Below are 14945 nucleotides of genomic sequence, written 5' to 3' on the forward strand. Positions count from 1 at the left end.
TATATAATATTATAGAATATTATGTATTATATGATGATGCTATATAGAGAGAGAATGTTATATATATTATATTAAAATATGATTATATAATATTTATATTCTATAATAATATGTTATTATATTAACACTATAACCAGCTTTCTTGGTAAGCTCCAAGAACTTGCATTCAGGCTAATTAAAGCAACTACCTCTATAGATGTTTAATTATATTCTAATATCATAACAGGAATTAAGGTATATCAGCGCCAAATACCACAATAAATGGATCATAACTGACTCACCTGGAGACTTGTAGACCAAAAACCGCATGTGCCAGGGAAAGCTGCTATCTCCAATGCATCAGGACTATAGTTTTGAAAAATGTCTTCAGTTGTAGAGTCAGTAGTATACACAAGTGTTAAATATATCTTTTGCTCATTTCCGTTGGATAACATATAAAATGTAAGGATGTGCACAAAATTTGCCTGAATTCAATTAGAATCTATTTGATTTGGAACCACTGAAAGGAGTGGAGATTCATTTGAATCTATTCAAAATTCGTCCAAAGTCAAATAGAGTTGAATTGAATTCAAGTGAATTTGCCCAAATTTGAATCAATTCAAATGAATCTCCATTCTGTTCAATGGTTCCAAATCAAATTTGATTCAAATCAAATTCAGGAGAATTGTGTGCACATCCCTAATAAAATGTCCCAAAAACTCAGTTATCTGGCAGCAACACACAAACTGAAAACATTTATCTTGGAAATAACTTCTATTCACACACCTCATTTAAACTGTACACAAGGTTGATAACTAAAAAATGTAATTAGCCATTCTACAGTTATCCCAATTTTAATGAGAACCCATATTTTGGAATGGCTTCCAATTTCAATTACATCTGCTACTGCATTGACTACAATTTCATTATAATCTACTACAATTTCATTGTAGACACTAACTCACATCTCTGCATAATGTTCAGCATGCTAAACCATCTAAATGTTAGGACACAATCCATGGATAAAATATATTTTAAACACCACTGCTATTCCTTAAAACAATAGCATATTAACTTTAACAGTGTGAGTATAGTCAATAGTCTCTTTCAACAAGGTAACACTCTTCAGAAATTAGAGCTGGGAAAGAAAAGCAAATAGCGGGATGGAAACTAAATCTGACAGTTTTGATAAAGGCATGCAATTGCCAGACAGGTCTACAAGTATTGCATGTTTCCTTGAAAAAAAGAGCAGAAAGTCATATTAAAGGAAGGAAGGAAAAGCTGAAACGGATAAAAATGAGGCACTTTCAACAAGTAAATAACTTTTCAAAATTAGTTGGAAAGTCATTTCTGGGGCCAACTGAGATTTTCAGAGGAGCATGGGCACACATCTGAACAATCGAGGCATCTGTTTGATCCAACAAGTAAACAATGTAAATACTGTTGCAGTGTAGTGATATTCTTTGGTTGCCATGGTTTAAAAAAAACCCTGCTTCTAAGTTGTTTATTATTGCACAGATCACATCAATTGATCTGTACTTCTCTTTTAGCACTAACAACTGAAAAGAGATTGAATCCAGAATAGATGGGCACAGGATTCATCTCACTAGTTTCAAAGCATTCATTTCTAAAACGTTTACCAGGTAAACATGGCCCATTCTCCATCAACAATAGTGCAAATATTTTCACCTGTCATGCACACTTAAAGCTACAAATGGTAGGTAGCACAGTATTCAGCATACAGATGAATGCCAACATCTACCAAAAATCTACTAAGTACATGCAGCATGTCATATCCTCTTTATTTAGCAGGGAGAGAGTAACTGGCCCTATCCACCCCCAGCACAGTATCTCCAGTGACTGTTGCTGGTGTATTTCCTATGTTTCTTTTTAGATTGTGAGCCCTTTGAGGACAGGGATCCATCTTCTTTCTTTCTTTCTTTCTTTCTTTCTTTCTTTCTTTCTCTGTGTAAACCGCCCTGAGCCATTTTTGGAAGGGCGGTATAGAAATTGAATAAATAAAGAAATAAATAAAATATGTCTTTTCCTGCCTAAACATAGGCTTGTCTACAGTATCTTAGACCTGTCACTGTATGTATCTGAGTAAGGAAGGAAGAGAAAACATTCCAGAGAAACTAGATGAGATTATTTACAAAAAAGGGCTAAAGATTAACTTGCAACATACCCCAACTCACTACAGTCTTTCAAGCATCACAACAACTGCTGTGCCAACGAGTAAAGTGCAACCAGTGATGTGCATTCAGAAATCCAAGTGGGCAGCTTCCATTGTGTGGAATGTCAGTTGCAGCTGAACTCCATGTGATCTCCCTCACCTCCAGGAGTGTGTACTCTCCTCTCCCTGGTGCATCTACTTGTTTTCCAGGTTAGGAAAAGCTGAGGTAAGACAATCTTTTCTTATTCTTACCTACTTGCTTCAGAAAACACAAGCCCTGAAACTCATGAATCAGAGCATCAAATGCGAAAGCAATGAGCTGCACTTGTATGGCAATTTTAAAATTATTTTTACCCTACACCTGTTCTAACAGTGTTACATTTCAGTGTTTATTTCTCCAATCTGACATACCTATGCCTTTGTTACAAAAGCGTAAATATTTAATTATCCCCCAAACATGTATTTTTAGTTAACCAAAAAGTCTATTTTATTCAAGTACATTTAAAAAAAACCACAAACACAACACGAGAATCCAGAAGGAGCCAATAAAGAGCAAGTCAGCAGCTCAACTGAACCCTGTTTAAAAAAAAAAAAATACACTGCTGTCAATAGAGAAAGAGAGCTTTTACTCTGGCAGACAGAGAGACATATTTTATTGGACCAGTTTCTATGTTCATATTTTGAACTACATTCAGGAGGTAACTATATGAAATGTCAGACTTTGATCTTCCCTAATTAAAAGGAGAAGAATGACTCGGGTTTCAAAGAGCAGTACATATTAGTGCTCCATATTCCAATATAAATGTACAGTTCTTTGCCACTATATTTCGCAGGACGAATATTAAACCTTTAATTATAAATGTACACATACAGTAAAAGGGATGATATATCTGTTTCTAGGTGACATCTGCTTAGACACTAAGAAAGAAATAATTATTAGTCAGCAAATACATGCTGGATGCATTTTGTCAACAGATGCCAGTGTAGAACACAGTTTTAGCTGATCCACTACATTCATTGTTACTGGAAACCATCCCCAGCAGGGCCTGAGGTTGTCTCTGAGGCTTCTGTATTTCCATCCTCCTGTTTATAAGGAATCATGTCAGGCAGCAGAGGGTATGGATGGGAAGGGGAAGCAACTTCTTTGTGCTGTGATACAACTCAGTCCTAACAGTGGAAATCTAAAAACTATATTCTCAATGGCAAAGAATCATAGAGGTATGACTAATACTTATGCAAATAATTTATAGTTTGATCACGGCCAGGCATCATCTCACATCTTCTTTACACCTATAATAATATCAGATTAAAGTTCAAGCCTGTCGACAGAAAACCAGGAAGTTCTGCCACACACTCAGTTATAGTTTTGCTTTAATAAGACCCTGGGTTATATTGCAATGACATTTTCATCAGATCAGTGTGAATGAATGATGACAGAAGTCAGAGAGACAGAGATGGTACATATAGGAAGAGTGCAACTTCTTGAAGAATGAGTGCAAGATACAGGAAGTCTTAGATATCAGAGCCAAGCTCAGCACATTGTTTGTCCGATATGTGATTTGCTAATGACTCTATGATGTCAAGTAGGAGAGGCTGACTGAGGGACCGAAGATTTGGCAACTTGGAGACCTTCAGTAGGGAAAAAAACAACAAAAAAACAGAGTTATCACTAACTCCAATTAATGTCTCAAATACACAGAATAATCAAATCCACAGATGTTACAGGCACCATTATATTCTAATTCTAATAGTATAAGCTATGCTAAACTTTCAAAAAATCACAAAATTCCCATTTGGGACCAACATGAAGGTCTCATTTTTGAAATATGAAGCATACATTCACTATTTGTAATATGTATATTCTCATCTACCCCCTGCTTCCCTAAAATTGTGCCACCTGCAACAAGGTTTTCAAAAGAACACTACACTCCTGGTAGGAGAAAGAAACAAAGTCTTCTGAAAACCTGCTTTGATTTTGACTGCTGTTTTGAAATTCTAAGCCAAGACCATAATTTTCCTATGAGACAGTATAATCTTTACTGAAACAGGAAAAAAACATCATACACCATATTTCCTTTTCTTTGTAACAGTTCTTGTATTTTTTTCTTTACAGCATTAGAAACATGCCATTGTTTTTGTATTATGTCATTCCCTAATATTTTTTCCTACAGTTGCATGGGTAGATGTAAGTAGTAAAGCATAATGTATCTTACTGAAAGCACAAAAATGTATAACAGACCGCTACATATCATTAGTTTCATCCACCTATTTTTGCATCAAGCAAAGGAAAGCTGCACTATAACATTTCTACTTCAGAAATTTATTATATTCTCAGTAAACATATTTGGCTTTATAGGTCAAACGAAGTGGGACAGTAGCAGCATCAAGAGAATGGTGTTCTTAATATTTGTGGAAATCTGCCACACACTGAGGAAGAAAAGGGTACTGCATTATACTGAAGGGTTAAATCTCAAATACACAGAATAATCAGAAAATAAACTCCAGGAAAATGAAGTTATAATTATTTAATACCTAATACCCTTAGAACTATTCTACTTTGGACAAATTTTAATGCATCCATAAAGCTTCATCAAAATCAACATTGTTTCTTTACCCAAGCATAGGGATGTGCACGAATAATAATAATAATAATTAATCATCATCATCATCTTTGTTAGCCACCCCATAACAAACTGTTCTCTGGGCAGCTCACAACACAGCATTAAAACATGAAATAAAACATATAACACATTAAGTCGTAACAGACCAAAAGATAAAAACTAAACACAAAATATAATACAAATCATTTTTTTAAAAGTGCAGATGCACAATGAAAGTGCAGATGTGGACAGGCAGAAGTTCCCTTAATCTGCTGCTGCCCCACCACTTTTCTAGGTGCCGCACCTGGAAAAGCAGTGGGGCAGTAGCGGAGCAGGTAAGGGAACTTCTTAAGGGAACCACTCCCTGCTCCGCTGAACTGGTTCAGCTGCAGGCACCTGAGCCAGTTTGGCGCTTCCCAAAGGTGTTGCTGAACCGCCTTGTGCACATCTCTAACTAAGAAAAGGTGGTCTAAGCTAGACACAGGAAACTAATTCAACAAAACACATTTCATCATATAAGCACTGATGATTGAAAAAGTAGTTGATTCCTAAAATCCCCCCTTCCTCTTTCCTGGTCCTCATTATTCTGCAACTAAGCAAAGCATAGTTTTTCAGAAATCATGATGAGATTCTTTGAAATTCAACAGAAAAATGAAACACAAAATTATGACTTTTAAAAGATGAAACTTAAAAACACTTCCAATAGTTTTTAACGATTGTGTAAAACTAAAATGTAGGTAATTCAAATACAATGGCCAGGATACATACACAAGCCAAGAGCTAGTTAGTGTAATGGCAGATGTAATATAAAAAGAGAATTCATGGTGGGTAATTAAAATAAATAAATAATTTTTAAGAGTTAGAAAAATGCTCCACAGATAGAGAAAAAGTTTCATGGACACTGGACATAAGTGCCATGAACAGCTGGATTCTGTTGTAGCCTTGCAAAGGGTTTTCCACCCCACCCTCCCCCACAAGAATGCAACCCTGGAATGGAAAGGTACATTTAGACTGAACAGTGAGGGCACTACCAAATCAGCCATGGTGCTATAAAAATAATAGATCGTTGCTTCACAAAATGGATTTGAGCTAACTCAAAGGAATGTTTGACTACTGTCTTTTCAGCAGGTGACCCAGAAGACTGATGTTTAAAAACACAGGTCCAAACTTTTTAAAAACACAGGTCCAAGCCTCCTTATACTCACAGAACCAGTTTCACAGTTTTCTGGATCTTGGCCAATACAAAGTATCTTATCATTTCAGGAACACACTTATTATTATCAAAATGGGATGAAAAGTATTCCATTTCAACAGAAAGCTGAGAAAGTTCTATTTACAGTTATTACCAGAAAGTACACTGTATGTGTTACATGACCAATAAACAGCACACAAAGAAACATGTTGGAGACTTTGTACATGATACAGTAAATATTTAAAGAATACCACAGATAAGGTAATGGATGCTGAAAATGCCCTGAGCCATTTTGGAAGGGTGGTATACAAATCAAATAGATAGACAGATAGATAGACAGATAATCTTAAATTTTAAAAATGTCATCAGTTATATATTTTTCAATATTAAAGGCAGTTATAAAAACATAGCACACAGTCCAAAGGGAGGAACAAGAATGAAATGGAGGACTACCTTAAGCTGTTTTCAACCATGGCAGTGAAAGGGGACAGCAGATGCCCAGAACCCCAGAAAACATCCAACCAACCTTGGTGAACTGGTGAACAATGATATGCAGGCAGTGTCTCTTCATGTCCAGAGCCTGGGTCTTGTCAGCTGCCTCTAAAATCTGAAACAGAGCATTAAAGCTTTTTCATCTGTATTGGAAGGTACAAGAAGAGGTTTTACAGAATAAATTTTGCTGTCTCAAAGTCAACAAGACAAATTGGACAGAACTGTAGACTGATCATACACCCTTTCAATTTTATTATATTTTAGATTTTATTTTGTAGCCCTTGTCTGGAAAAACTTTGGACAATTTCTAGTCTCATTACATTATAGACTATTGCAGAAATATATGAAGAATCTGGTCCTTTATCATGGCCTCTTCACATTATGGGGTCAGTCAGACATAATGCTAGATTATGGTTTGGCTGGGGCTAACACACTCTCTCGCTTCCTCTTCCTTCTCTTCACAGATTTAAAGCTTCTAAACTTCTAAACGTTTGCTATCTCATTTGAGCATGGCAAACCATGGCTTGCCCACAAACCAGGCTTGCAAACCATGCAAGACCTCAAAGCTGGGCCTTCACTGCTTGTAGAAGATACATGTGCAATGATTTGTGCATGTGGAGGATCATTACATTATAAACTAAACACAGAAATGGCACAATTTCATACACAGAAGTGGCTTCTTGTAGGGAATTGGTAAAAGGAACTAGGGGGAACTAGTGTGCCATTGAGTCGGTGTCGACTCCTGGTGACCACAGAGCCCTGTGGTTGTCTTGGTAGAGGAGGGGTTTGTCTTGGTAGAGGAGGGGTTTACCACTGCCATCTCCTGCGCAGTATGAGATGATGCCTTTCAGCATCTTCCTATATTGCTGCTGCCCGACATAGGTGTTGGGAAACATACCAGTGGAGATTCAAACTGGCAACCTCTGGCTTGCTAGTCAAGTCATTTCCCTGCTGCACCATTAGGTGGTTGGGGGAACTAGTCACAGCTATATACTGTATACAGAGGTAGTTTATCAGGGAATCACAGTTGCTTTTTTGAACTAAGAGGCAAAGTATTCCTTATCATACTTCTAGATTTAGAGATAGTCAGATGCATTTAAATCTCAATGATTTTACAGAGAACTGTACAGTTTTCTAGGGGAAGGAGTGCATTTAGCTTTTTCTAGCTGTATATCTATCTGGAAACGTGAATTAATCTTAAAAATCCTCCAGGCAAAAATTTATGGACCTTATAAACTATTTCCCATAGAGAATAAGAAACCTGTTAGGGACTAATTACAATTAGTTTCAAACTGATTAGGTGGTAACAATTACCTGGAGTACATTTTCCACAGTAACATTCATTTCCAGGTTCTGCTTACAATATGCTTGGAGTCTGTTATTGTAGAATCCATAATAATAAGGGGCAGCAAAGAGATAGCTAAAAAAAGCCAGTTAAAGAGAATTCATGTTTCAAGTTGCAAGGAACAAAGGTACCATAAACCTAAATGAAGTGGCTATAAGGACGAACAGAGATTTGACCTCTGCCTGCGTTCTCTCTAATGTGTTATTGTTATAATTGCAGCTGGCTGCCTCTTTGAAAGTTGTCCTTGGCTCTGGGCCATGCATACTGCTGCCGCTTTGACTATGCAGCAGATGTTACCAGATTTTCTGTGAACTAAAACATTCTGGAAAGAAACATTATAAGCAAAAGGGGCGGGGGAGCAGAACTGTTGTCCTTGAAGAGAATCAGTTCTTGGGGTGAGCTAGATTCCTGAAAAGAATATCTGTCTGCCTACCTAAGATTAAAAAGGGAGGCGAGGGGGCAGGCTGTACACAAGGTCAGGGAGGAATGGTGCCTTGGAAATTATCCTGAGCTTTTTTTCCAAAACTGAGAACAAAGCAAGTATCCAAACAGCTTCCAGTTTTAACTGTCTTAAGTTAAGAGAGGGGAAAGAAGGAACTTGTATGAGCTTTTGAATGATTGCTCACAAGATGTGGTCTCAATTTATTTTTTTTCTGCTTTAATATTCAAAGAGATATCAATTTCCCCAAAATCCTATTATACCCTTAAAAATTCATTAAGGTAAATCCATTACTCTGGATGTTCGATTTATTAATTGCTAAAGAATTACTGGCTCATACAAGAAAGAAGAGTGAACTTGTACATTTATACTTCAGAAAAAACTGAACTGGAAATACAACAATGCTGTATTAAGTATGTTTTTGCACATTCGTTAAAATGAATCAGCTCCAGCATATTAAAGGATACAGGGAATCTTCAGGAGGCATGTTCACTTCACCATAATAAATATATCTTAGCATAGATTCAAATGCTTGTTTGCTTGGAACCATTTCACCTATAGAAATATTAACTTGCCCATCTTCTGGCATAAAAGAACGGAACATGGCTTCAAAGTAACTGGGAACATGCAAATATAGAAATGCAAGAAGAAAAACAGGGTAAGCAGTTAAAGTGGCTTTTCCACACTTGTCTAGTTTTCATACAATTACTTCACAGATTAAGTAGGGGAGAGGAAAGCTGGTCTTGTGGTAGCAAGCATGACTTGTCCCCTTAGCTAAGTAGGGTCTGCCCTGGTTGCATATGAATGGGAGACTAGAAGTGTGAGCACTGTAAGATATTCCCCTCAGGGTATGGAGCCGCTCTGGGAAGAGCAGAAGGTTTCAAGTTCCCTCCCTGGCTTCTCCAAGATAGGGCTGAGAGAGATTCCAGCCTTCAGCCTTGGAGAAGCTACAGCCATTCTGTGAAGACAATACTGAGCTAGATAGACCATAAGAACAGCCCTGCTGGATCAGGCCCAAGGCCCATCTAGTCCAGCATCCCGTTTCACACAGTGGCCCACCAGATGCTGCTGGAAGCCACAGGGAGGAGTTGAGTGCATGCCCAATGGTCTGACTCAGTATATGGCACCTTCCTATGTTCCTATTTGTTGTCCAGCAAGTGAAAAGTGGATGAACATAGGAAGTTATCTTATTTGGTCCATCTTGCCCAGTGTTGTCTATGCAAACTGGCAGTGGCTTTCCAGGCTTTTCAGATATGGATCTTCTCCAGTCCTACCTGGAGACCCTAGGGGTTGAACCCAGGACCTTTTGCATGCAAAGCAAGTACTCTACCCATCCCAATGAGGATTCTGGGGGTGAGGGGAAGCAGTAGTGGGGTATTCCTAAAAAATGAACCACAAATTAATTGCCTAAGAATCTTTCCTTTTAAAGAAGAATTTTAGTAAATTATCCTTTACTATATTCTATGTCCTCTCTTGAACAATGTATACATTAACTTCTTATCAAATTGATTCCCTTATACTTAGGAATCTGTTACTTCAGCATTTCTCATTGATATTCAGTTTTTGTATCCCTGTTATTATAGGCATTGAAAGGTGGTAGTTTAACTATGGTAATTAAACAGACATTTATTTTACTTGCCACTATAACTTAATCTAGTAATTAGTCAAATGTACACAATCAATAAAATTATCTTTGCTGTTATACTAAAATATAATTCTTAGGGACTGTTTGGTATCACTTCATCCCTGCCCCTCCACCCCAATGCCTATGTCGGGAATCCAAACAGGTTGCGGGCCACCGCAAGAGATCGGGCCGGCACTTGGGAACCTACCCTCCTAGTGTGGCTGGTATTGGTCCCTCCCGGCCATGCAGCCCTGGAGGTGGCTGCTTGCCCTGGCCAGGGAGTATCTGCCTGGCTCCCACAGGATAGCAGCATGGCGTTGCTTGAAGACGGTGAGTCATCGTAGGATCGGGGCAACTCATGCTAGCTCTTGGCCTGAGTTCTTAGGAGGCTTGCCCCACCTGCCAAGGGTTATATAAACCAGAACTGGCCAGTGATGAGGGGCCAGTCCAGGAGGAGAGCTCCCAGGAGGAGCTCTATCACCCCCTTGGAGAGCTGGAAGGCAGCAGTTTTCTGGGGCAGTCTGTGAAAGCAACAGATTGCTGGATGGTGGAACAGCACTTCCCCAGTGGCCATAATTCTGAGGCCATCTGGAACTCTCTACACAGGAGGAGGTGGAACCTTACAACTGGTGCCGAAACCCGGGATAAAGGAACACAGGGAAGTACTTTGGGGTTTATTTTGTGGGATGTAAAGGCACAACTACTGGATTGGAGTATGGATCTAACCCAGTTTGGGCAGTGGTTGGCAGAGCAGCAGGCCAACTACACTCGAGAGTTAATGCAGCAACAACAGACAGCACAAGTGGACCTGGTGAAGGTCATTTGCGAAGGGCTTGTTGCCCAGTTGCCAACTACTGCTAGGGTTGCTGGGGCTGAAGGGCTTTGGGGCGGTTACCACCCCACGGTGTTCCAATTCACCAGGCTAACGATAGATGATGATGCAGAAGCCTTATTACTCACGTTTGAACAGACTGCTGAAGCGACCCAATGGCCTCACCCTCAATGGGCCACCATATTGGGTCCCTATTTGACTGACCCGGCTCAAACTTCTGTAAGGGCACTCCCCACCAAGACATAGTCAACTATGAGGCAGTAAAACAGGCTATATTGGACCATTACAAGATAATGGAGGAGACCCACAGGCAGGGGTTTTGGTCCATACAGTTCCGGCTGGGGGATTGGCCCAGGTTACCAACTGGCAGGACTGGGTTGCATGGGGTACCAAGGGCCCCAACAGCGAGAGAGAACCATTGTGGGTCCCAGCTGTGCTTTCCGGCAGGCCTGTGCAAGCGCTTCTGGACTCCGGGAGCTCTGTTTCAATGATCTATGAGTCATTGGTCTCGACGCAGACACCTCGGCAGGGGACAGGGAGAGTGGCCTATGTACATTGGCACTGGAGACAATTGGATGTGATCCGTTTGCAAGTGATCCTGCGAGGAGAGCAGTGTTCGCCGAAACTTTTAGTGATGCCTGACTTGCTTGTGACTTGTTGGTGGGGTGTGATGCCCTGGGTTTCAGTGCCATGTTGCACAAGGCCACCCACCCCAAGGAACCCCTGGTCCTTGCTGCCGAGGAAGAGGCGCAGTCTAGATGGCCTACTGTGGAAGCTGATGACACTGCAGGCACGTTGGCGTACAAGGAGACGACCCGCTGTTACCTGGGTTCACTGCCAAACCCAACTTTGTCCAAGCCCAAGGGAGCAATCCGTCCTTACAAGTTCTTCATGATCACATAGCTGTAAAAGAGCGGGATGTCCAAGACTCGCAGCTTGCAAACCGGCTGCCCCGGACAGAACAGCGGGATGGGGTTTTATGGCTGGTGACACGGGAGGCAGCAAGAGGGCTGAACATGATACAGCTAATGGTGCCCAAAAGCTACCAGAAGGAGATTCTCCAAAATGCCCACAACTCTCCATGGGCAAGCCATCAGAGACCCCGGGATATGTTGGCCAGAGTGTTATGAGAATTTTTTTGGCCTTCAGTGTGCGAGGGGGTCAGGGCCTACTGCTGCTCCTGTCCAGTCTGCCAAAGAGCTACCAACAGGCCCCCTGGCAACAGGCCCCATTGCAACCACTCCCGGAGAACGCTGGGGGCCCCGTGGTTCCTATCCTCCCACTGCAAAGCCGGTAGGATAATACATGGAGCAATTACAAGGACTGAGAAATGTACAGGGAGCTGCCTAGGTCAACCTCTATGCTGCTAAAGAAGAACAATCATATTACTATAATAGAACCCCTCGGGAACAGACCCTACCCAAGGGCTCCTGAGCACTGGTCTGTGCAGGCGTGCTTCCGGGACCACATGCCAGCTGGTGGTTGGGTCCTTTTTGCATAACATGACAACTAGGGTCAGTAAACTATGAGGTCACCTGTTGTTCTGGCAAGAGAGCCTTGAAACAGTTCCACCTGAACCACCTTAAACAGTGGGTGGAATGAAGGCTGGATGAAGGAGGCCAGTGCTTGCAACAGAACACAGACACCAGTGCAGACATAACCCCCAGGATAGTTCCTGGGGTAATGGAGAGCCAAAAACAGCAGTTACAAGAAGAACTGTCCAGGTTCCCTCACTTATTCTCAAATACACCAGGACGTACTACTCAGACCGAACATCAGATTATAACCCCACCAGGGTGGTGTTATAAGCCATGTGGAGGTCTATGCCGTGGAAACAGAGGGAGGCAGTGATGAGCGAAGTGCAAGCTATGTTGTCCCCTGGAGTCATCGAGCCATCTCACAGCCCCTGGCACAGCCCCATCGTGATGGTGCCCAAGCTTGACGGTTCGATCCAGTTCTGCATAGACTTCTGTGAGGTGAGCAAGGTGGCATCCTTTGATGCGTATCCTATGCCATGGGCTGATCTGATGATTGAGCAACTGGAAGCCTCTGCTTACCTGTTGTCTATTACTCTCACAAAGGGTTACTGGCAAATCCCTTTGCAGGAGCAAGACTGCAGGAAGATGGCCTTCGCTAGTCCGCAAGACTTTTTTCACTTCATAATGATGCCATTCAGCCTTCACGGGGCCGCAGCAACGTTCCAAAGACTGGTCAACCAGATGCTGTCGCACTGTCGGGACTTCACCCTGGTCTACTTAGGCGACACAGTCATCTTCAGCCCCTCCTGGGCTGACCATTTGAAGCACCTGCACACAATGATCCAGGCCCTTACGGAGGCCGGCCTAACGGCCAACCTAAGGAAGGCACTGTTGGCAGCCTGAGAGTTAAAGTATCTGGGATACATCGTGGGACAAGGCCTGATACATCCCCAGGATGGTAAGGTATCCACTCTCCAACAGGTAGAGCCATCACAGACCAAAAAGCTCCTCAGGTGATTACTGGGAACGGTGGGGAATGGAAGTTTGTACCACATTTTGCCTCTCAGGCCACTCCGTTGACCAGCTTACTACGGAAGGGTGTGCCAACCAGACTTGGAACCCTGTGGTGGTATCTGTCATTGATGCCATATCGTTTTACTGTCTGTCACCAAAGGGGGGGGGTGTCGATAATGCCAACATGGATTTCCTTTCAAGAGCCTCCAAGGAGGAGGGAGGAACCTTGGCTTGGCAGTATGTTGGGGATCCCCCAACGGGCCATGGGCCACCACAAGAGATTGGGCTGGCACTCAGGAATCTACCCTCCTAGTGTGGCTGGTGTCAGTCCCTCCTGGCCATACAGCACTGGAGGTGGTTGCTTGCCCTGGCCAGGGAATGTCTATCTGGCCCCTACAGGATAGCAATGCACTGTTGCTTGAAGACAGCAAGTCATCACAGGATCAGGGGCAACTCGCACGAGATCCTGGCCTGAGTTCTCACAAGAGTTCTTACCCACCTACCAAGGGTTATATAAACCAGAGCTGGCGAGTGCTGAGGGGCTAGTCCAGGAGGAGAGCTGCCAGGAGAAGGAGCTCTATCATTCCCCTGGATAGAGGCAGCAGTTCCCTGGTGCAATCTGTGAAAGGAACAGATTGCCGGACAATAATTGTGAGGCCGTCTGGAACCCTCTACATAGGACAAGGTGGAACTTTACAGACATGCATAATAAGATCAAAAATTCTTTGGTCTCACTCATTTCTTCATCCTTTCTTTGTCTATAGAAGTCAATATCCAAACTGGGATGGTGATTTGAAACCAAATAACAATGGTTATTTCAGCATGGGATCTCTCAGGATTTGGATATTGAACCTGCTCAGTTTGTTTCATGTCTAGTGTCAATGGAGATCCTGCACTCAAACTGCAGCAGGATTCCTTAGTTCAGGTGTTCACTTCTACGTGCAATAGGAATAAGGAGGAGTGGGCAGGGAGTGCACAAGTCAGAGGCCTGTGCTCCATTTTCCTACACAGAGAAAAGAAAGTAATGTCTCAACATACCCCAGTTATAATTTTGTGTTAGTGAATGGCTGATTGGAGTGGACACATACCTGGAACGGCCTGCAAGAATAGCTTTATGAGCTGGCCTTGGGTGACCATCTAGGAGTAGTATAATATCACAGAATTCTAGTCCAGCACCTTCCAAGTAAGCTTTCATATCCTGAATCAATGAGGTTCCTTAATAAGAGCATATGGGGAACAAAATATGGATCACAATATATTTAACATTAAGCTTAACCATATCTCTGTGTTGGTTTTAGTTTAGTTTATTGATTGATATATACTTTGCTGCACAAAAATACATTCGAGGCAGCTTATGTTAAAAAAAAAATATTAATGAAAGCCAGCAACATAATAAAGCAAATTCCAGAGAGACTACTTTTACAAGGTCTAAAAAGCTCACCAAAATAATATGATCTTCACTGACTCTGAAGGATATGATCTTCTGCCCTTCCTGGGGTGGGGGGAGGGGGGCATTCTGTAGAGTAGGAACTACAACCTGAGAATGCCATATCCCTATTAGATAATTACCATGCCATCAATGGCAGGGGAACACAAAGGAGGGCCTCCATCGATATATTTAATTTTCTAAGGCATACTTGTGGCTAATCTCATGCATGGCAGCTCTTGCAAGAGTTCAGAGAGCTGCCAGATAGCCACAGGATGGGTGGGAGGGAAGAAAATGGTGGCTGAGTCCAGCTGCAAGCAGGGGGTGGTCAGCTGGGGGGTGGGAAGAGGG

At 41.8% G+C, this 14945-nt stretch overlaps 1 protein-coding gene across 2 annotated transcripts in view; it reads right to left on the reverse strand.

The window, feature by feature from the left end:
* Nucleotides 1-3506: 3506 nt before the first annotated feature.
* LZTR1 (leucine zipper like transcription regulator 1) overlaps nt 3507-14945 on the reverse strand; it is a 67117-nt gene continuing 55678 nt past the window's right edge. Inside the window, exons 16-20 of one of the 2 annotated variants that reach the window (XM_053243590.1) lie at nt 14257-14383; nt 8688-8837; nt 7751-7856; nt 6398-6551; nt 3507-3781 (exon numbers count right to left, since the gene is read on the reverse strand). In XM_053243590.1, coding sequence (XP_053099565.1) covers nt 6399-6551; nt 7751-7856; nt 8688-8837; nt 14257-14383 — 536 coding nt within the window. In that variant the 3' untranslated portion in view covers nt 3507-3781; nt 6398. The remainder of the gene's footprint in view (nt 3782-6397; nt 6552-7750; nt 7857-8687; nt 8838-14256; nt 14384-14945) is intronic. The other variant, XM_053243589.1, reaches the window with a different exon arrangement.

The sequence above is a fragment of the Hemicordylus capensis genome, chromosome 4, assembly GCF_027244095.1.
Source record: "Hemicordylus capensis ecotype Gifberg chromosome 4, rHemCap1.1.pri, whole genome shotgun sequence".
NCBI classification, from domain to species: Eukaryota; Metazoa; Chordata; class Lepidosauria; order Squamata; family Cordylidae; genus Hemicordylus; species Hemicordylus capensis.